The sequence below is a fragment of the Oncorhynchus clarkii genome, chromosome 14 (assembly GCF_045791955.1).
Source record: "Oncorhynchus clarkii lewisi isolate Uvic-CL-2024 chromosome 14, UVic_Ocla_1.0, whole genome shotgun sequence".
Taxonomy (NCBI): Eukaryota; Metazoa; Chordata; class Actinopteri; order Salmoniformes; family Salmonidae; genus Oncorhynchus; species Oncorhynchus clarkii.
Window position 1 is genome coordinate 10,705,741 of NC_092160.1, and position 23,745 is coordinate 10,729,485.

General features: G+C 40.5%; 1 protein-coding gene across 1 annotated transcript; it reads left to right on the forward strand.

Annotated features, from left to right (window-relative positions):
- The first annotated feature begins 432 nt into the window (after positions 1–432).
- Positions 433–18,506, forward strand: LOC139366260 (NLR family CARD domain-containing protein 3-like). Its single transcript, XM_071103540.1, has 8 exons — positions 433–513; positions 2,655–2,727; positions 8,397–8,622; positions 11,886–13,683; positions 14,035–14,208; positions 14,358–14,531; positions 14,672–14,718; positions 17,584–18,506. Exons 1-8 carry the CDS (start codon positions 452–454, stop codon positions 18,105–18,107), a joined length of 3,078 nt encoding a protein of 1,025 aa, XP_070959641.1. The 5' UTR covers positions 433–451; the 3' UTR covers positions 18,108–18,506.
- Positions 18,507–23,745: the final 5,239 nt, after the last annotated feature.

Below are 23,745 nucleotides of genomic sequence, written 5' to 3' on the forward strand. Positions count from 1 at the left end.
CGTACGCACTACCCTCTGTAGTGCCTTGCGGTCGGAGGCTGTGCAGTTGCCATACCAGGCAGTGATACAACCAGTCAGGATTGACAGATTGACTGGGAAATTATATTTAATCTCAGAGATTGGCAGTAATGTGGTGTTGCCAGGCGGATTAGATATGAGTGTGGCGCAGCAGTAGTTTCACGGTCTCCCTAACACAAGTGGTAAGGGATCAAATCTCACCCCACCTATGACTTTTATGCTGTATCTCCCCCTATAACCCCTTTCAAAATATCAACATAAATTGAAAGGGAAAATAGACAGAAACAGGGTAACGTTTCCCCCTTTTTATCAATCATGTAGTGTTCCAAACTTGTTTAGAAATAACAAAGTATTCTTAGTAACTGTTATATCTGTGTGTTGAAGCCCAGTCCACCAGGAGAGAACAGACTCACCTGTACCCAGCTGTACGTCCATGCAGAGTGATCATTCTATGGATTTTCCATTACAATTTAGAGACTTCCCAACTGCTCAAAGGTAAGAATGTCTGACAGCTCCTATAATCCACCCTCCATCTTTCCCACCCCCCACATCTAAACTTTGGAAATGATTTATGACTCCTCTCTGTCTATGGAATCACAAAGTACACAACTTGGATACTTTTTATCTGAACAAATTGTTGCTGTTGATATTATGCTAATTGTATCAATTAGGAAGTAATTATAAACTATTTCCTCTAGAAAGTTACTCTCTCTTATTTATTTTTTGTGTCTGTCTGTTTACAATGTCAGGTTGTAATATTCTCTATTGTTTTAGAAGCATATATGCATGACACACACAATCAATTGGTCTGGAAGTTAAAAACAATTGGTCAGTTCCACGTAACTCATGTAACCTGTTATGTTATTTTGGTGTTTACAAACTCCATTGGTCAGTGTAACATACACTCACAATCTATTGGTTGGTTTTTCTACAACTGATTGACCAATCACCCTCAGCAAATCACCAGGGAGTTACATTTTAATCCCTTTTCCCATTCACTGTGTTGGTGGTGCTCATAAAATTGAGTAGTAGCAGCGCACCCACTCTGGAAATGTGATGTACTTGTCGTAAAAGGATATCTCTAAAAATGAACAAACTCAAAATGGGTACTTTGTTTAATGAATAAATTCATGTGAATTTTTGTATTTCAGAATGTAGGCATACTTCATATTTTATAGCACATAATAGGGAGATTAATGATACCAAGATGTTGAGCAATGGACATTGGGTCTTACAGGACCTTATATACCTTATAGGTCTAAAAAGGGCCTAAAATGGTTTGTGATAAAAATGTCAAAAGCCTATCAAACATCCTTCCTCCCAATGAAGTTTATATGTAAGAATTGGCAGATCCATTTTTGGGCCTTTCTGGCGTGGAATTGCCCAGGAGATTTACTAGGGCGTCGAGAAAACAGTAGGGTTTTTACATGCTACGACACTGGAAGCCTAAGTCTTTGCTGGTGTGAGCAGAGTACAAGCCCCTGTTCTACTTTACTCTATACCTTTCAGACCATCAGTACGGTTGAAAGTATGAATTATAGTTTATCACAACATCATCTAGCGGCAACCAGAGGTTACTGACGTAACCCCGGTTCTATGAACCAGCCACACATTTTCTCTTGCCACCCCTAGTTCGGGAAACCCTGGTTTGGATACAAGCATTATGAAACCTCTAACACAATAAATTAATTTGACTTGGTGTTTTATTCTGTCAGACTGCCAGCTTTACTTTGAGGGTATTTTCATCCATATCGGGTGAACCGTTTAGAAATTACAGCACTTTCTGTACGTAGCCCCCCCCATTTTAGGGGACTACAAGTATTTAGACAAATTCACTTCTGTGTATTAAAGTACTCAAAAGTTGAGTATTTGTTCACATATTTCGAGCACAAAATGATTATACCAAGCTTGTTGGATGCTTTTGCTGTTTGTTTTGGTTGTGTTTGAGATTATTTCGACCCAATAGAAATGAATGGTAAATAATGTACTGTGTCATTTTGGAGTCAATTTGATTGTGAATAAGAATATGTTTCTAAGTACTTCTACATTAATGTGGATGATAACAGGATTACGGATAATGCTTAATGAATCATGAATAATGATGAGTGAGAAAGTTACTGTAATGGTGAGAGGGTGGCATGTCTGGTGTGATATTTGTGCATCTATAACTTTCTCACTCGTCATTATCCAAGGTTAATTCAGGACTATTTTAACACTCATATAAGTGAATTTGGCCCAATACTTTTGATCCCCTAAAATGGGGGGACTGTGTGCAAAAAGTGCTGTAATTTTAAAATGGTTCACCATATATGGATGAATACACCCTCAAATTAAAGATGACAGCCTGGACATTAACCTCATAGTCTTTGTATCATTTCAAATCCCAAGCGCAGGAGGACAGAGCCAAAACAACAATGACAAATCCTCACTGTCCCAATACTTTTGGAGCTCACTGTATTTGGTGAAATTATTCATTTTGTGTGTGGTTTCCTTTAAACAAGGGTGGCCCAACTTAGCCCTTTGGCTCAATTTACTCCAATCTCCCTGCGCCTAGTTTCATTGAAATTCTTTGGCACGTATCATGCTCTTTGTGTCTGGCATAGTTTGTCAAAATGAACGTAATGTTTTTCTTCCAGATATCAACAGGAGAGATTAAAGTCAGAGATTCCCAGTTATCAGAGTCAAACAGATCTGTCCTTCATATTTAAGGTGAGTTGGCTTCTTTCTTTGCACATACTGTGGTGGTTCCAACTCCTGTCATCTCTGATATTAAATCTTGGTTGGGAGTTGTCGTGACGTGACTATCATTAATGTAATGAATGCTATTCATCGAATAATTACCTACTACATTTAATTATTACTCTATTAAATTAATCATGTGACAATGAACTCATTAGGAATTTGGGGCACCACAGGAAGAGTTTATTCAATGAGTTACCTTTTCCTGAATTAACTCAAGAACATATTGATTTCATACCAGTCATCAATTAATCATTTTCTCATATTAATCTCATTCTGAATGTCGTTGACTTCATGAATCTGCACAAACCCTAACCCGAATCTAATCTAGATGAATCTAGTTCAAAAAACGAGTTATAAACAAGTTTATTTACTAACTAACAAAATATTCACACAGAAAAACATAAACACACACACACGGTATAGGATATTGATTACTAACATAATGCAATGAAAACAGTCCCTAGTGGACTAACCCGATATGATGGCTTGTTACACAATGGAAAGGTGTGGGGAAAGATAAAGAGCGAGAGAGACAAAGACTTATCGTACGTACATTTGGAAACGACGCTTACTGTAAATAGGAATATTTAGCACCCTAACAACTGCTCATTCGCATTAGAAATGATACATACATTTACGCGTAGATGTCTTTCTCTGTCGTCTCTCTGTTGAAACCACTCGATCCGTCTATGGGAAGTAGTTCGATGTAAGTCTCTCAATGCAAGTCTCTGGCAAGTCTCACCATGAGATCATGGCGCTGACAGAGATGGTCGCCTCGCTTCGCGTTCTTAGGAAACGATGCAGTATTTTGTTTTTTTATGTATTATTTCTTACACTGTTACCCCAGGAAATCTTAAGTCTTATTACATACAGCCGGGAGGAACTATTGGATATAAGAGCAACGTCAACTTACCAACATTATGACCAGGAATAAAACTTTCCCGAAGTGGATCCTCTGTTTGGACCACCACCAGGTTATGTAAATCAAAATGTGTGACCTTAATGAACCTCTATAGGATGACTGATGACTGCTGTGGTATAGGATGACTGGAAACAGTCAACAGTCAACTCTGTTCCATTCTATGCAATTACACATGCTGCACTGTTCATTAGTTTCTTCATTCACAGGACAATTGATAATATCGTCAAACATCAGACTATTGTTAATGTAACATTGTCTTTAGGCTTTGTCTCTACTATTATAGGCCTATGTGTGAAATTTGTTTCGATATAGTTTAGGTTTCGATGTGCCATTGCCAGATGGCAGACAACTGTCGGGTGAAGGCAGGGGTAAAAAAAATGACATGTCCACGTAAATCTGCTTATAACACAAACTCTATGATATCGAAATGCAAACAATGTCAGTGTGTTAATTAAAAAGACATGGGAGACATGCCTTAAAAAAATGGAACAGATGTTGTAATTTTAAATTCCTATGATGTCAAAATTAGGGTTTAACATATTTTTGTAACTTTTATTTAACCTTTATTTAACTAGGCAAGTCAGTTAAGAACAAATTCTCATTTACAAAGACGGCCTATCCCCGGCCAAGCTTGGACAATGCTGGGCCAATTGTGCGCCACCCTATGGGACTCCCAATCACAGCCGGATGTGTTACAGGGTGATCAAATTAAGATCGTACATACGGAGAGTTTGCCGTTTCTAAAAATATGTTTTTGACTGTTTTTGTAGCCTTCCCACTGGGCAAACCATGCCATTTCCACATGGAGAATTTGTAAATATTTGCTACATATGTTGATCAATGAGATTCCAACCTATTTTCCACTCAAAAAGACAGCCAAAAGTTTGTTGAATTCCCAGTTCTTTCAACCACCTAAAAGCTCAACCAAATTCCAATGGAAAATGTATGTCTGTTTTTTAGTTTAGTTGTCACCTAAATGTCTGATCACTGCACTTTCAACCATTTAAAAGCCGACGAAGTTCAAATAGGAATACGTCAGATATTTTATTTATACAACAGCTTAATGTATTATCACTGCGCTTCATCTAATAGCACAACCAAATGACCTGGATTGCTGTTCAGATTACATTAAAGAACATTGCTGTTTGAAATTCTGTGCAGATTATTGTAGCGATTGTGAAGATTTCCACAGACCTGCGACCCTGAGCATGCACCCTTTCTATGATTACATAAGAAGACATTCATTGTTACAGTAACCTCAACATTTGGACATGGATGTGTTACTAATTTTAAGGTTGAATAAATACTGTTACATTAGTTTGTAAGATATCCTTAACATTAAGCTCTATATTGCCTTACAAAAGTTATATTGAATTGTGTTTGGTTGACAACGCAACCAAATATCAACATTTAAAGTAGATGTATCTACTGCTTGGACAGCTCCAACTGTGGCACTGTGTCTTGCTTTAAATCCAGTTTGTCTACAAATGAACAATTGATATGTTGGATTCACATCTCAATTTCCACTGGCTTAATCCTTTTCTTTTTTATCTCTTTAACTTTCCGTTTTGGTTGAGATGGAGACGTGAATCCAACATATCATTTGATAACTTGTGAAAAAGTTAATAGACAATTTACTGTATTGCAAAAGTGATATTAAATTGTGTTTGGTTGTCAACGAAACCAAATATCAACATTTGAAGGAGCTGTAACTTCTGCTTGGACAACTCCATCTGTGCCACTGAGTCTTGCTTTTAATCCAGTTTGTCTACAAATTAACAATTTATATATTGGATTCACATCTCCATTTCAACCAAAACTCTAAGTTAAAGAACAGGACTAAATCAAACCAAATCAAACTTTAAAATAAATAAATACAGTTTGATTTGTTTTAATCCTATTCTTTGGTTGAGAAGGAGATGTGAATCCGACATATTTATTATTAACTTGTAGATTCCATTTGGAATAAACAAAAGCTTGAAACCCTAGGCCTATATGTATCATCTATTTTTAGTTGAATCCTGGGCTGAATTTAAACAATAGTGTTAATAAAGGAAATCTGAGGAAAACACTACTGAAATTCTATCAACACACCTCCTGTGCTACACTCGCAACACAGACCCTGGATCATTGCTTCTCTCCCTTCTGGGACGGCTACAAGGCCCTCCCTTTGGCAAATCAGATCATACCTTCATTCTGCTCCTCCCCACCTATAGGCAGAAACTTAAACAGGATGCTTCAAGATTGTTTTAATCACATTTGAATGTTCCGGGTCCCCTCTGAGAATAGTATTGATGTAGATACTGACTCAGTGGCTGGGTTCATCAGGAAGTGGATAGAGGATGTTGTTCCCACTGTGACGATTGGAACTTATCCAAACCAAAAAACTGTGGATAGATGGCAGTATTCATGCAAATCTGATAGTTGGAACCACCTCATTTAACCATCGCAAGGTGACTGAAAGTGTGCAAACAGCTACGACCTCCGTAAGGACATCAAAGAGGCAAAACGACAGTACTCAGACATGAGACATATGGGACTCCAGACAATCACGGATTATAAAGACTTCCTGTTTCACTGTGGTATTATGAGGTGACACACAGGCTAAAGTCCCTTAATCCTCCATCAACATGGGAAAGGTCAGAGAACACACAAATGAAGACACAACATTTTGTTGACCTTCACAAATCAGGCAATGGCTATAGAAAGATAGCTACATGCCTGTAACTACCCATCTCCACTATTAGGGCAATTATTAAGAAATTGTAAACAACTGGAGCTGTGAAGAACCTGCCTGGAAAAGGAGGCAAGTGTTTTTTGCCCCCACGCACAGATTGTTCAAGTGGTAAAAAAATCTCCAAGGATCATAGTTGGAGGATTGCAGAAGTTGGTTACATCTTGGGGTCACCAAGTCTCCAAAACTACAATTAGACGGCAACTCCATGCCAACATGTTATTTGGAGGGGTAGCCATAAGAATGACTCTGCCGTCACCAAACCACAAATGTAAGCACCTGGAGTTTGCTAAATGTCATTGGAACTTGGATTGGAACCAGTTACTATGGTCTGATGGGACTAAAATATAGCTTTTTAGCAAAAAACAATAGGTGGGTATGGTGTAAGAAGACCCATGGTCATGCTGAAAATAACCTAATCCCCACTGTGAAGTATGGTAGTGGATCTGATGTTGTGGAGCTGTTTTACTTCCAAAGGCCTTGTGAACATCGTTAGGATAGATTGCATCATGGACTCCATCAAGTACCAGGAGAGTTTAGGCCAAAACCTGTCTGCCTCTACAAGGAGGCTAAAACTGGGTCGTTGTTGGATCTTCCAGCAGGACAAAGTACCAAAGTAATACCTCCAAATCTACACTTAAAATTGTTCACTGACCATTTCTCCCGGTCACAGCCGGCTGCGACAGAGCCTGGGCTCGAACCCAGAATCTCTGGTGGCACAGCCTTAGACCACTGCGCCACCCGGGAGGCGACATGCATGTTTTTGGATAAAATCATTTAACTCAATTAAAGTTTAGGTTCATATGATATTTTGAGTGTAATATCAAGCTGATAAACAACAGCCTTTTTTGTTCATATTTAACTAGGGTTCCAATAATTCAGCAGGGCACTGTACTGTCTTTACACACCATTATATGTATATATATTTATATACGTTATATGTATAAAGTATATATTTATATTCCGGTCTCTGACATTGCTTGTGCTGATATTTCTTAATTTTTCTGGATTGTGTGTATTGTTTAAACATGTATTTATTGATAGGTACAGTTTTACTGATATATAATTGCTAACGTATGTTTACATTTAATTTGCTCTGTTGAACCTACCCTTTGGAATGACTTCGTTATCAACAGTGAATCTATTAAGTACAGATTTTTCAACAATCAATCTCAGGATAGAACATTGATTATAGTCAGTGACAAATATCAAAGGGACTTGGTTCAAAACCCTGGATGGGAGACGAAAGGAATAGCTGTAGATAGATCAACTCTCCAGTAGGAGGTGCTGCCCAGCCTTGAGTTGTTTTCTTATAGTGAAAATTACATTGAAGATCTGATGTTGTTTCAACGGTACAAATTCACCATATTTTACGTTAGTCTATGTTAAAAATTGGTTACCATGAAGACATAACCCTCAAAACAGGTTGATTACTTTGAAAAAAATCTGATGTATTTTGAACATAGATTTCACGTCCCAATACATCAACAAATTACGTTGAAACAACGTTGATATAGCCAGTTTATGCCCAGTGGGTTAGTTCATGTTTTATCCATGCCCCCATACTGCAGAATGCTCCTGAGGAAGTATATTGCTGGTGGGGTTCATTTAAAAAATAAAATAATAATCCGGACACTTCTATAACATAGAGATTTGGTTTTTAAAAAAGCATTGTCCTTTGAATTTTTTCTTGATAATTATTTTGGGTAATTTTGGATGCTGATTTCAAACGTATGCCTAACATCCTTCCCCAAAGGACCTTTCTATGGATTTCAGTTGAGGAAGATCCAAAACATCACAATTATATATATTTTTAACAAATTCAAATGGAATACCCCAATATTTAAAACAGTTATTGTCTTCTCTTTTCTATTTAGTCATTCTAGCAATTTTGGGCAACTTTTCTCACTGTTTTGTTTTGCATAGCGAAAATATCACCCTTAGTGTTGGTTATAATGAAACAATTATTGTCTGTTTCAGTCGCTTGAAGACAACATCATCACTTTTGTGAAGAGAGAACTGAAGAGATTCAAGAACATTTTGAGTCCAGATCTTCCAGAATGCATTGAGAATCAGGAGGATGAAGAATTAGTGGATGCCAAAGAAGTGAGGCAGGACAGCAGTGCCAGAGAGGGGGCTCTGAAGATCACACTGCAAATTCTGAGGAACATGGACCAGCAGGAGCTCGCTGACACACTGGAGAAAAGTAAGGGTTCTCTGATAGTCTTTACAATCTTTTATGCCCACAGGGCAGACACTTTCATTACAGGAATCATGAGGATAATGCACTTAACTGTTTGACCAAATTATGGTTTTAGCTGTCCAAACATATTAAGTTTTGATTGAGGTGACAATGTAGAATGTGCTCTTTATAAGTTTATAGGCACCCTTTAAAAAAATGTATGATCCATGATCTTGGCTGTCTAACTGATGACTGTGGTCGTTGACTTCTGATTAGCCAAAGGATCATTATAGATAAGTATAACAGAGAAATTGCGCAAAAATCAAAAAAATCAAATTTTATTAGGCCCATGGGTCGCCGGTTATGTCACCATTTTCATTGTTTTATTTTATGTAAAAAATTATATATTTTTGTGTGTGTCAATTTTGACCAGCCCACCCACCAAAAAATGGTCTAGCCCATTTGGCAATTTCCAGAATTGCCAGATGGTCAATCCGCCCCTGCTTTTGATACAGGATGCAGGGATGCTTATTAAAACTATCACCTGTGATAAAGTGAAGGGAGCTATGGTAGACGTCATCCAAAAGTTTAAGAGTAGTGGCTACTGCATTCCGATAAACGGTGTCACTGTAGTCAAGAACTGGCAGGAAAGTTGAATGTACCATCTTCCTCATGCTGTTCAGGGAGAGGCATGATCTATTTCTATAAAAGAAGCCCACTTTAAATCCCAGCTCCTTAACTAGCTCTGTACTGGTTTTAAACTGCAAATTATTATCAATCCAAAAGCACAGATATTTACTGTATAGGTGGGAATCTGCTCAATGAAAGAACCATCCAATGCATAAATGTGTAAGCCTTCTGAAATATTTCTATGAGAATTCGAGAACAGCATACATTTAGTTTTTCCCGCATTAAGTACCAATTTTAAATCAACAAGGACTTTCTGCAAGGCAACAAAATCAGATTGCAGCTCCAACATAGCCTTGTCAGCCTGGTCGAGGTCCATTTTTTTAAAACTTCTGAATGAGTAGAGATTGAGACAGCATACAGGAGATCAGCAAGACAAGAGACACCAATCAAATGTAATGACATATTTCAACCCTTACCTGGACAAGGCAAAGGTATCAGAACTGTGCTGACAAAGGGAGTTGCTGGCATTGGAAAACAGTCTCTGTGCAGAAGTTCATTCTAGATTGGGCTGAAGGAAAAGGACACCAGGATGTCGAGTTGATATTCTCACTGCCTTTCAGGGAGCTAAATTTGATGAAGTCAAAAAAACGGAGTTTGATGGAACTTCTTCATCACGTTTTCATGGAAACCAAAGAATCTGGAATAACAGATTATGAAAAGTACAATGTTCTGTTTGTTTTTGAGGGTCTGGATGAGTGCCGACTTCCTCTAGACTTCCAAAACAATAACAACTGCTGTGATGTCACAGAGTCAACCTCAGTGGATGTGTTGCTGACAAACCTCATCAAGGGGAATCTGCTCCCATCTGCACAACTGTGAATAATTCAGATTTAGCATAGATAGACAGCAATTCAGACAATTTGCTAAGAGCAATTGGGAGGGCTGAGGGATAGCGACAAACTCCCACTAACGTTAGTTGGGCATTATTACCAAGGCCCACATTTAGGACAAGACATTTAAAAGCCTAGGCGTCCCGCTAGCGGGATAACTTCCGGTGAAACTGGAGGGCGTGCATTTCAAATAAATAATCATAACAATTATGGATCTTAAACATTTAGGTACATATAAGTGTCTTATATTGGTTGAAATCTTAAATTCTTATTAATCTAACTGCACTGTCCGATTTACAGTAGCTATTGCAGCGAAAACATGCCATGCGATTGTTTGAGGACGTCGCCCCACATCAAAATATTTTTCCACCAGCATAGGTTTCATAAATTCACAAATAGCGATTAAATATTCACTTACTTTTCTTCCTCTGGTTTGTCATCTGAAGGGTATAATGGTCCAATTCAGAGGATGGTCTCTCAAAGAAAAACAATTCCGGTTGGTTTTTCTTTGGATTTTCTCCTATCATATCTATTGTGTTATATTCTCCTACATTATTTTAACATTTCTACAAAATTCAAAGTGTTTACTTTCCAATGGTACCAATTATATGCATATCCTGGCTTCAAGGGCCTGAGCAACAGGCAGTTTACTTTGGGCACGTCATTCAGGTGGAGATTGAGAAAAAAAGGGGCCTTCCCCTAAGAAGTTAAATTGCTTGTGGACATAGGTGGTAATACACACAGCAACATTCAAGTTGTCCTTTATGAATATGGCGACACCCCCACCTCTGCTGTCTCTGTCAAATAAATAAACATTATATCCATTTAGAGACATATCAGAGTCTGGCACATACTTTTTTTAACCAAGTCTCAGTAATTATCAAAATGTCCACTTTAATTTGAGAAGCCAGAATTCCAAAAAGATACATTTTCGAAATCAAACTTCTGACATTTACATGAATCAGTCCAAGGCCACAGCTTGCGGGATTTCAGATCCACTGAGTTTCTAACACAAACATGCTATGTTCAGTAGGCAGCGGTGTAAAGTACTTAAGTAACATACTTTAAACTACTACTTAAGTTGTTTTTTGGGGTATCGGTACTTTACTTAACTATTTATATTTTTTACAACTTTTACTTTTACTTCACTACATTCCTTAAGAAAATACTTTTTACTCCATACATTTTTCCCTGACACCCAAAAGTACATGTTACATTTTGAATGCGTAGCAACACAGGAAAATGGTCCAATTCACACACTTATCAACAGAACGTCCCTGGTCATCCCTACTGCCTCTGATCTGACGGACTCATTAAACACACCTGCCTTTCTCCATAAACGTAAAAAATAATTAAATGGTGCCGTCTGGTTTGCTTAATATGAGGAATTTGAAATAATGTATAGTTTTACTTTTACTTTTGATACTTAAGTATATTTAAAACCAAATACTTTTAGACTTTTACTCAAGTAGTATTTTACTGGGTGACTTTTACTTGAGTCCTTTTCTATTAAGGTATCTTTACTTTTGCTCAAGTATGACAATTGGATTGATACCCCATCACTTTTGATCTACTTTTTTCATGTTAGCACTCAGAATCCAAGCCCCTCTCCTGTTTGGGTGCAGGCCGTCTCTTTTTAGGAATTGCGGTCGCTCCCAAAACAAATAGAAATTGTCAATAAAATTCAACACTTTTTCAGAGATGAGTCCTGATTTTATCCAAGGTACAGTACATTAATATATATACTTGTGTATTTTGCATTTTCAGGTGTTTTGGGTGAACTTGCTCTGTGTCAACATAAACTCAAATCTAACCTGAAGAAGAAGTGTGAGGATGTGTTTGAGGGAATAGCAAAACAAGGAAACCAGACACCTCTCAATAGAATCTATACAGAGCTCTACATCACAGAGGGTGGAAGTGGAGAGATCAATAATGAACATGAGGTGAGAAAGATTGAGACAGCATACAGGAGATCAGCAAGACAAGAGACACCAATCAAATGTAATGACATATTTCAACCCTTACCTGGACAAGACAAAGGTATCAGAACTGTGCTGACAAAGGGAGTCGCTGGCATTGGAAAAACAGTCTCTGTGCAGAAGTTCATTCTAGATTGGGCTGAAGGAAAAGAACACCAGGATGTCGAGTTGATATTCTCACTGCCTTTCAGGGAGCTAAATTTGATGAAGTCGAAAAAACGGAGTTTGATGGAACTTCTTCATCACGTTTTCACGGAAACCAAAGAATCTGGAATAACAGATTATGAAAAGTACAACGTTCTGTTTGTTTTTGATGGTCTGGATGAGTGCCGACTTCCTCTAGACTTCCAAAACAATAACAACTGCTGTGATGTCACAGAGTCAACCTCAGTGGACGTGTTGCTGACAAACCTCATCAAGGGGAATCTGCTCCCATCTGCACAACTGTGGATAACCTCCCGACCTGCAGCTGCCAATAACATCCCTCCTGAGTGTGTTGACAGGGTGACAGAGGTACGAGGGTTCAAAAACACACAGAAAGAGGAATACTTCAGGAAGAGAATCAATGATCAGAACCTGGCCAGCAAAATCATCTCACACATTAAGTCATCAAGGAGCCTCTATATCATGTGCCACATACCAGTGTTCAGTTGTATTTCAGCCACTGTTCTAGAGAGAATACTTGGTCAATCTCAAAGTGGAGAGATGCCCAAGACACTGACCCAAATGTACTCACACTTCATGGTCTTCAACAAGCTAATCAAAAACCTGAAATATTCTAAAGATGCAGAGAAAAGTGAGACATCTGATGAAGAGATCATTATGAACCTGGGGAGGCTGGCCTATGAACAACTGGAAAAGGGCAATCTGATCTTCTATGAAGAAGACCTAAGAGAGTGTGGCATTGATGTCACAGAAGCTTCAGTGTACTCAGGAGTGTGTACACAGATCTTCAGAGAGGAGTGTGGGTTGTACCAGAAGAAGGTGTACTGCTTTGTACATCTGAGCATTCAGGAGTTTCTGTCAGCGTTGTATGTGTTTCTCACATTCACCAATAACAATGTTAATCTTATGGACAAACAGCAAACCACCTCCAAAGAACCTCAGATATGTAAAGATACACCTGCAACCATCCTGCACAAGAGTGCAGTGGACAAGGCCTTACAGAGTGACAATGGACACCTGGACCTGTTCCTCCGCTTCCTTCTTGGCCTCTCAATGGAGTCCAATCAGTCTCTCCTACGAGGCCTACTGACACAGACAGGAAGCTGCTCACAGACCAATGAAGAAACAGTTGAGTACATTAAAGAGAAGATCAAGGAAAATCCCTCTCCAGAGAGATGCATCAATCTGTTCCACTGTCTAAACGAGCTAAATGATCAATCTCTAGTTAAGGAGATCCAAGCTTACCTGAGTTCAGGAAGCATGTCCAAACAAGAACTCTCACCTGCACAGTGGTCAGCTCTGGTCTTTGTGTTGCTGACCTCAGAAGAGGAGTTAGATGTGTTTGACCTGAGGAAATACTCTAGATCAGAGGAAGGTCTCCTGAGATTGCTGCCAGTGGTCAAAGCCTCCACAACAGCGCTGTAAGAATTTACCTCTTTTGTCAAACAGAAAACTGACTTATACCAAAAAATACTTTTATTGGCCATGGTTTTATTTATGTCAGCTTAAAAATGAATTATATTCACTGAAGTATGCTACATGTATTAATGAGGAAGTTACACAAAACATACATTTGGCTATTTAGAAGTAACATTTACATTAACTATTCTTAATGAATACTATTATTAGCTATTATTAGCCTATAGTCACTATAACCTTGACACTAACTTTGTTTTGTTAATCTAACATTTTTTGGATCTTGTATAAGTTGCCACAGTAAAACATACAGAAGAGCAAAACTTCTTATATGTTTTATATATATTATATTTTAGGCTAAATGGGTGCAACCTGACAGAGAGATGTTGTGATGCATTGGCTTCAGCTCTCAGCTCGAACTCCTCACACCTGAGAGAGTTGGACCTGAGTAGCAATGACCTGCAGGATTCAGGAGTGAAGCTGCTCTCTGCTGGACTGGGGAGTCCACACTGTAAACTGGAGACACTAAGGTGAGTCCCTACAGGGTGTGGGAAATATTTTCAAACGGGGACATGTTTTATGATTTTTAGATGAACAGCTTTGGGCTTAACAATACGAAACTTCATCTTAGAGACCAAATGTTGAGTAATATCTGAGAGGAAAGTTTCTGCCTCATCAGGTTGTCATTCTGTGGAGTCACAGAGGAAGGTTGTGCTTCACTGGCATCAGCTCTGAGGTCAAACCCTTCACACCTGGTAGAGCTGGACCTCAGCTACAATCACCCAGGAGACTTAGGTGTGGAATCGTTGTCTGCTGAACTGGAGGATACACACTGCAAACTGGAAAAACTCAGGTATAAGGCAGCAAAATAATTACTTTTTTAGTGTTCACCATGGATAAGGTTTGATACCAGTTTGATATGTGGAGAGTTTGTTTCTCTTATGGTCTCAGAGCTCTTACCATGATTGTCATGACATTTTTTCTTTCCTACAGTGTGGACAATGATGCAGAGTACTGGCTAAAATCTGGCCTGAAGAAATGTAAGTCAGTCACTTTTAAGAATAGGCCACATTTTTTTGTATGAAGGGCCCTATACAGTTTGAAGATTGTTCAGCTTGATGACATTGCTATATTGCTTTTTGGCAAAATTATTTCTATACAAGGCTCTGGATTCCTCAAATCCTTTCTAACAACCAGTGGATAATTAAGTGACAATGCCAGATAAGCTGTGGTTTATAGAATATATTGCCACAAGTGTTGCAAACCATACCAATATATCCTATAAACCAATGCTTTGAGGGCATTATACTTTTTATACAGTGGTTACCAACACATTCAAATAATGATTTAGATATTTTCGTGAAAAACGTTATTTTGATAAATGTATTCATACTATTACATCCTTCCACGAGGATATAGTCCCGACACATCTGGTCATCCATTCTATTTCTGAGGTTGCTAGCCAAGCCCCACAGGTTCCCCTCTTTCTCAATGTTAGAGACCATTAATTGAATAGTTAAGTAATATAAAAAGCATGTGGATGAGGTTCGTTTCCCATCCATTGTGGACTACCCTGTCAAGCAGCAGACGGTTGATTTTGCCTACGTCGTTAGCTAGAAAAGGTCAGCAAGCAAGCGAGAAACTGTGTAAAGTTGCATAGACAAACATAGATTGTGAACTTCGTTTCTAGCTAACATTATCCCCCTATTCAACGTGGTTTTAACCAATCACCATCCAGGATTAGACCCACCCTTTGTATAACCACTGCCTAGAGATAAAGGTTAAATACAATAAAGGTCCATTGTAGCTTTTTTTAAATCTCAATATCAAATCCTGTTGGGGTAACGTCTTCAATTAAAATGGTCAACAAGAAACATAAATAGCTTCTTAGCAAAGAACAATTTCTCAAGCAAGATTTTTGCTAGGACTGTCTGGGAGATGTCTGAGTGGGAAGGGGAAAACTGAAAACTAGCTGTTATTGGTAGAGAGGTTTGGAACTCTCTTATTGGTCTATTAACTGATGTCACCAGGCTTGCCAAAACTCCATCCCACTGAAAGAGACTGGAATTGCAGGTGGTGTTTTCAAACAGCTCTCACACTAAAATGTCTCGATCATCAGTTTCACAATTTCACAATATTATTCCAACCTTGTAGTGTGGAAATATACACTGAGTGTACAAAACATTAGAAACACCTGGTCTTTCCATGATATAGACTGACCAGGTGAATCCAGATGAAAGCTATGATCCATTTATGTCCCTTGTTAAATCCACTTGGTGTCCCTAATGTTTTGTACACTCAGTATATATAAAACACGTGTTTGACTGCACTGGGCCACAGAATGAAAACTACATCTGGATTTTTTAAACCTTCCGTTTTCGACTCGACGTGTCATACATGAACAATACACCATCTATAGGCATCATCTTTTCCTGGCAGAGAAAGCAATCCTTACATTCTATGCATGAAATATTTTGTTTATGTTAGCTGTTACCACAATTTTGTGAGTCTGTGTATTGCTATATTGTGCTGTATTGGGATGTATGTAATATATTATTCTGGTGGGTGGCAACGGAAAATAACCCTAACCATGTGTCCGGCATCACCAAATACATTTTTTCCCATCAACAAAGGCATATCTAGCATATCTATAATCTCTAGGAACACCATTTACCAGTTGTAAGGTTACATGTGTTCCTCGCTACCAGATAAACATTTGAATCTAGTTTTTGTCCTAACCGCACTATAGTCCTGCTGTGTAGACTAGATTACGTGGTAGAAAGTGCGTCGTAAAATGTGCATGGCCTAATGGGAGCGCACTGTCTAATTCAGCAGGCATTAGTGATGGGAAATTCAACTCTTTTTATTGAAACAGATTTTTTTAAACTCGCTCAGTTAAAATAACGAAACTTTCGAATGATTTAATTCAGTAATGCCCAGAGCGCACAGGACCCCCTGCCCGCGAACGATTAACTAAAACCTCAAAAGAGTCATGATACTGAAAATGTCCCAGCTCTTCTATGGCCTGCATACTCACCAGACATGTCATCCATTGAGCATGTTTGGGATGCTTTGTGTCGACGTGTACGACAGCGTGTTCCAGTTCCCGCCAATATCCAGCAACTTCACACAGCCATTGAAGAGGAGTGGGACAACATTATACAGGCCACAATCAACAGCCTGATCAACTCTTTGCAAAGGAGATGTATCACACTGCATGAGGCAAATGGTGGTCACACCAGATACTGACTGGTTTTCTGATCCACGCCCTACCTTCTTTTTTTAAGATGTCTGTAACCAATAGATGCATATCTGTATTCCCATTCATGTGAAATCCATAGATTAGGATGAATAAATAACGCATTTATTTAAATTGACTGATTTCCTTATATGAACTGTAACTCAGTAAAATCTTAGAAATTGTTGCATGTTGCATTTATATTTTTGTTCAGTGTACAAATGATTTACAAATTAGTATGGCAAGCTTCTTATTTAGTGTTGTGAATGTGAATAAATGAAAGGAGTGCATTGCATTCTGTTTGGGGTGCATTCTGTTCAAAGGAATTTAGAACCTGATCAATGCTGCTTGCTGTGTCAGGTTACCATGACAACAGTCGCAACAACAGGGTCAAAGTTGAATGTCTCTTGCTTAGTTGCCGCCAAATCAATGGCAATATAAACGGTGAATACCGACAAGAAAGAGGTTAAGATGGAGCGGTTTGAAAAGAGTGCATTCCAACATTGGCCAATTGTTTTTACAGGCAACACACTGTGAATCCTATGTGAAATAAGTATTGGTTTGCCTTAGAAGACTTGTTCCTTATGAGCAGAAATACTTTTTGATGGGGTTCAAAGAGTTGGTGTTATGAAGGTTCATCTTGTGATATTTTTGTCTCCCTCATCAGATACATGTGAGCTGACACTGGAACCGAACACAGCACACAAACTGTTAACTCTATCCAAGGAGAACAGAAAGATTACATGGGGGAAAGAGCAGCCATATCCTGATCACCCAGCGAGATTTGAGTGTTACCCGCAGGTTCTGTGTCAAGAGGGTCTGACTGGGCGCTGTTACTGGGAGGTAGAGTGGAGTGGGTTTGGGGCTTATATTGGAGTGGCATACAAAGAAATCTGCAGGAAAGGAACGGAAAATGATTCTATCCTAGGCCATAACCGTATGTCCTGGACAATGCGGTGCGCTGAAGATCATTACATTGCCCGGCATAGTAATAAGACCATTACAATACCCGTTCCCTCAGTCTACTCATACAGAGTAGGGGTATATCTGGACTGGCCGGCCGGCACTCTGTCCTTCTACAGTGTCTGCTCTGGCACACTGACCCACCTGTATACATTCCACGCTACATTCACTGAGGCCCTCTACCCAGGATTTAGGGTTTGGAATGGTGAATCTTCTCTTTCAATTTAGCAGATTAAATACCCAGCAAGGGTTTTTGGGGGATTTCGAACTACAGTACCTGTCAAAAGTTTGGACACACCTACTCATTCAACGGGTTTTCTTTATTTTTACTATTTCCTACAGAATAATAGTGAAGACATCAAAACTATGGGATAACATACAGTGTATATTGTCACGTCTACTCCCGCACCTCCTCTACTGGCGCACTAAGTCGCCAGGTTATTCATTATTACGCACACCTGCCACCATCGTTACCCGCACCTGAGGCTCATGAGACTCACCTGGACTCCATCACCTTCCTGATGACCTCCCCTATATCTGTCACTCTCTTTGGTTCTTTTCCCAGATGTTATTGACTCTGTTTCTTTGTTTCATGTCTGTATGCTACTGTAAGAGTAATATATATATATATATGCCAATTATTTGATGGTCCGACCGCATTCTGTCCCCTATTAACACTTTTTAAACTTCTGGTGCCAGAGAGAATGACATAAGAAAGTAGTCAAGACGACTAGCTTGATTGAGCCTCTGCCATGTATATCTCACTGGGTCTGGGTATTTAAGCCTTCATATATCCACTAGTTTCAAAATATCCATGACATTTGTGAATTCCTGAAGTGCCTGAGGGTGATAGTTTGTAGTGTGATTTCCTTTATGGTCCATATAGGTATTTAAAACCGTTTTATAATCTTCTACCATAATAATAGAGTCTTGTATTGCTTGTAGGGTTGATCAATTATTATATATATTCTAAAAGAATCGTGGATCATTATTATTTAGACTGTAAAGGTTCATTATTATTGGTTTATTAATGAGCCATATCTGTTTATTAATGAGCCATATCTGTTTATTAATGAGCCATATCTGTTTATGGTCCAATAACATCTACCTTGAGGATCTGTTTGGACAATTTGCACATTCGGATAAAAATGACTGTTGATACATACCATCACCCCTTTTGAGTTTCCTTTTGTGTGTCTTTAACCCCCAGTCATTTCCCCACACAACTTCATCTAAAATTGTTGAATGAGTTTCCTGTAAATAATAGATATTATATTCCTTATAATCAAGCCAGGTACATACTGATTGTCTTTTCTTATTATCTGCCAAGCCATTACAATTATAACTAGCTATACTTATTTCACCATTTACCATAATGATATACACGTTTCAAATGTATTTATCATAATATATGTTTGTACATTTACCATTAAAAAGTACCATAGTGATTGAGTGTCCATAAAGCTGTACCATGATATTTCCATTGGTACTAAGTAACCCTCCGATCCTGTAGAGGTTAACCAGTGTCAAGTTCTAGGTGATGGAGATCAGATCCACCCCCTTCCCCTGAAACACAAACACACTGGTCCCCCTTTGTGACCATTTTCCAAAGCATCTGTGTGCAGTCAGACCTTTGATTATTTTGTGCCACCAAGATGGCGTAACAGTGTAGTCGTGTTTTGTTTGTCCTCTCGTGTACTTTTGTATTTTTCGTATTTTTTGTATGTAAAAATATATATATATTTTCGATTTTTTATTCGATTATGCCTTCCGGTAACCTGCCTCACCCAATGTGATGCGGAATCGCTATTCTTTTTGAAACTTTAGAACACATTCAAGAACCTCCAGAAGCTAACCAGCTAATTAGCTACAAGCTATTTAGTCATTGTTAGCCACTGCTAGTGGCTTTTACCTTCTGCACAGATACCAGCCCTGTTCTTAGCCTGGATATTACTCGCCAATCTACCAGTATCGGCCTGTCTCTCCACAACAACGCTGAATTCCTGCCGTAATCCCTGGGCCACTACTTCTAATCTTCACAGCTAGCTTGCACCCTCCGTGGCACCCAGTACCGAAGCTATCCCTGAGGCCCACCCCCCGGCCTACTCAGCTGTTCACCCGAACCCCACTCATACATGGCTAGAGCCCAATACTCCACCGGATCCTTGCTGTACTCTGGACCTTGGCACTGGATCACCGCTGCTACCGTTTGGCTATAGTGGCTAATGCCACTGCCACGAAGCTAGCACCAGTTAGCCGTGAGCCAGGCACATCTCCCGGCTAGCAAACACAATTCTACAATACCTCTTTCTCCATCTGGTTTGGATTCTCTGTCGACGCGGCGCCCCGCCGCACCACCACGTCTGGTCTGCCGATGAATACTCCATCCGCTGTGCCTTCAACCGGCCTCTGTCTGAGCAGACCCCCCTACCACCCCCGGGCTACTAACTTTAAACGCTGTGTTGCCCCGTGCTAGTGTAGTGGCGGCTTCCCTGTTCGATCTACTGCTGCCCCCTGGACACTATGATCACTTGGCTACCTGGCTGATTCCTGCTGGACTGTCCATTAATCACGGTACTCCATTCTGTTTATTTATGTTTTATCTGTCGGCCCCAGCCGCGAATTCAGGCTCTCTGTGTAGTTAATCCTCTGCCTAGTCATCGCCATTTTACCTGCTGTTGTTGTGTTAGCTGACTAGCTGTTGTTGTCTCACCTGTTGTTTTAGCTAGCTCTCCCAATCAAGACCTGCGATTACTTTATGTCTTGCTGTATGTCTCTCTCAAATATCAATATGCCTTGTATACCGTTGTTCAGGTTAGTTATCATTGTTTTAGTTTACAATGGAGCCCGTAGTTCCACTCCTCATACCTCTGATACCTCCTTTGTCTCACTTCCCACAAATGCGGTGACCTCACCCATTATAACCAGCATATCCAGAGATACAACCTCTCTTATCATCACCCAGTGCCTGGGCTTACCTCCGCTGTACCCGCATCCCACCATACCTCTGTCTGCATATTATGCCCTGAATATATTCTACCACGCCCATAAATCTGCTCCTTTTATTCCTTGTCCCCAACGCTCTAGGCGACCAGTTTTGGTAGCCTTTAGCCGCACCCTCATCCTACTCCTTCTCTGTTCCTCAGGTGATGTGAAGGTAAACCCAGGCTCTGCATGTCCCCAGGCACCCTCATTTGTTGACTTCTGTGATCGAAAAAGCCTTGGTTTCATGCATGTCAACATCAGAAGCCTCCTCCCTAAGTTTGTTTTACTCACTGCTTTGCACACTCTGCCAACCCTGATGTCCTTGCCGTGTCTGAATCCTGGCTTAGGAAGGCCACCAAAAATTCTGAGATTTCCATACCCAACTATAACACTTTCCGTCAAGATAGAACTGCCAAAGGTGGAGGAGTTGCAATCTACTGCAGAGATAGCCTGCAAAGTTCTGTCATACTTTCCAGGTCTATGCCCAAACAGTTCAAACTTCTAATTTTAAAAATTAATCTCTCCAGAAATAAGTCTCTCACTGTTGCCGCCTGCTACTGACCCCCCTCAGCTCCCAGCTGTGCCCTGGACACCATCTGTGAATTGATCGCCCCCCATCTAGTTTCAGAGTTTGTTGTGTTAGGTGACCTAAACTGGGATATGCTTAACACCCCGGCAGTCCTACAATCTAAACTAGATGCCCTCAATCTCACACAAATCATCAAGGAACCCACCAGGTACAACCCTAAATCCGTAAACATGGTCACTCTAATAGACATTATCCTGACCAACTTGCCCTCCAATACGCCTCTGCTGTCTTCAATCAGGATCTCAGCGATCACTGCCTCATTGCCTGTATCCGCTATGGGTCCGCGGTCAAACGACCACCCCTCATCACTGTCAAACGCTCCCTAAAACACTTCTGCGAGCAGGCCTTTCTAATCGACCTGGCCTGGGTATCCTGGAAGGATATTGACCTCATCCCGTCAGTTGAGGATGCCTGGTCATTCTTTAAAAGTAACTTCCTCACCATCTTAGACAAGCATGCTCCGTTCAAAAAATGCAGAACTAAGAACAGATATAGCCCTTGCTTCACTCCAGACCTGACTGCCCTCGACCAGCACAAAAACATCCTGTGGCGGACTGCAATAGCATCGAATAGTCCCCGCGATATGCAACTGTTCAGGGAAGTCAGGAACCAATACACGCAGTCAGTCAGGAAAGCAAAGGCCAGCTTTTTCAAGCAGAAATTTGCATCCTGTAGCTCCAACTCCAAAAAGTTCTGGGACACTGTAAAGTCCATGGAGAACAAGAGCACCTCCTCCCAGCTGCCCACTGCACTGAGGCTAGGTAACACGGTCACCACAGAAAAATCCATGATAATCGAAAACCTCAACAAGCATTTCTCAACGGCTGGCCATGCCTTCCTCCTGGCTACTCCAACCTCGGCCAACAGCTCAGCCCCCCCCCCTCCCCCGCAGCTACTCGACTAAGCCTCCCTAGCTTCTCCTTTACCCAAATCCAGATAGCAGATGTTCTGAAAGAGCTGAAAAACCTGGACCCATACAAATCAGCTGGACTTGACAATCTGGACCCTCTATTTCTGAAACTGTCCGCCGCCATTGTCGCAACCCCTATTACCAGCCTGTTCAACCTCTCCTTCGTATCATCTGAGTTCCCCAAGGATTGGAAAGCTGCCGCGGTCATCTCCCTCTTCAAAGGGGGAGACACCCTGGACCCAAACTGTTACAGACCTATATCCATCCTGCCCTGCCTATCTAAGGTCTTTGAAAGCCAAGTCAACAAACAGATCACTGACCATCTCGAATCCCACCGTACCTTCTCCGCTGTGCAATCCGGTTTCCTAGCCGGTCTCGGGTGCACTTCAGCCACGCTCAAGGTACTAAACGATTTCATAACCGCCATCGGTAAAAGACAGTACTGTGCAGCCGTCTTCATCTACCTGGCCAAGGCTTTCGACTCTGTCAATCACCATATTCTTATCGGCAGACTCAGTAGCCTCTGTTTTTCTAATGACTGCCTTGCCTGGTTCACCAACTACTTTGCAGACAGAGTTCAGTGTGTCAATTCGGAGGGCATGTTGTCCGGTCCTCTGGCAGTCTCTATGGGGGTACCACAGGGTTAAATTCTCGGGCCGACTCTCTTCTCTGTATATATCAATGATGTTGCTCTTGCTGCAGGCGATTCCCTGATCCACCTCTACGCAGACGACACCATTCTGTATACGTCTGGCCCTTCCTTGGACACTGTAATATCTAACCTCCAAACGAGCTTCAATGCCATACAACACTCCTTCCGTGGCCTCCACCTGCTCTTAAACGCTAGTAAAACCAAATGCATGCTTTTCAACCGTTCGCTGCCTGCACCCGCACGCCCGACTAGCATCACCACCCTGGATGGTTCAGACCTAGAATATGTGGACATCTATAAGTACCTAGGTGTCTGGCTAGACTGCAAACTCTCCTTCCAGACTCATATCAAACATCTCCAATCCAAAATCAAATCTAGAGTCGGCTTTCTATTTCGCAAAAAAAAAGCCTCCTTCACTCACGCCGCCAAACTTACCCTAGTAAAACTGACTATCCTACCGATCCTCGACTTCGGCGATGTCATCTACAAAATAGCTTCCAATACTCTACTCAGCAAACTGGATGCAGTTTATCACAGTGCCATCCGTTTTGTTACTAAAGCACCTTATACCACCCACCACTGCGACCTGTATGCTCTAGTCATCTGGCCCTCGCTACATGTTCGTCGCCAGACCCACTGGCTCCAGGTCATCTACAAGTCTATGCTAGGTAAAGCTCCGCCTTATCTCAGTTCACTGGTCACGATGGCAACACCCACCTGTAGCACGCGC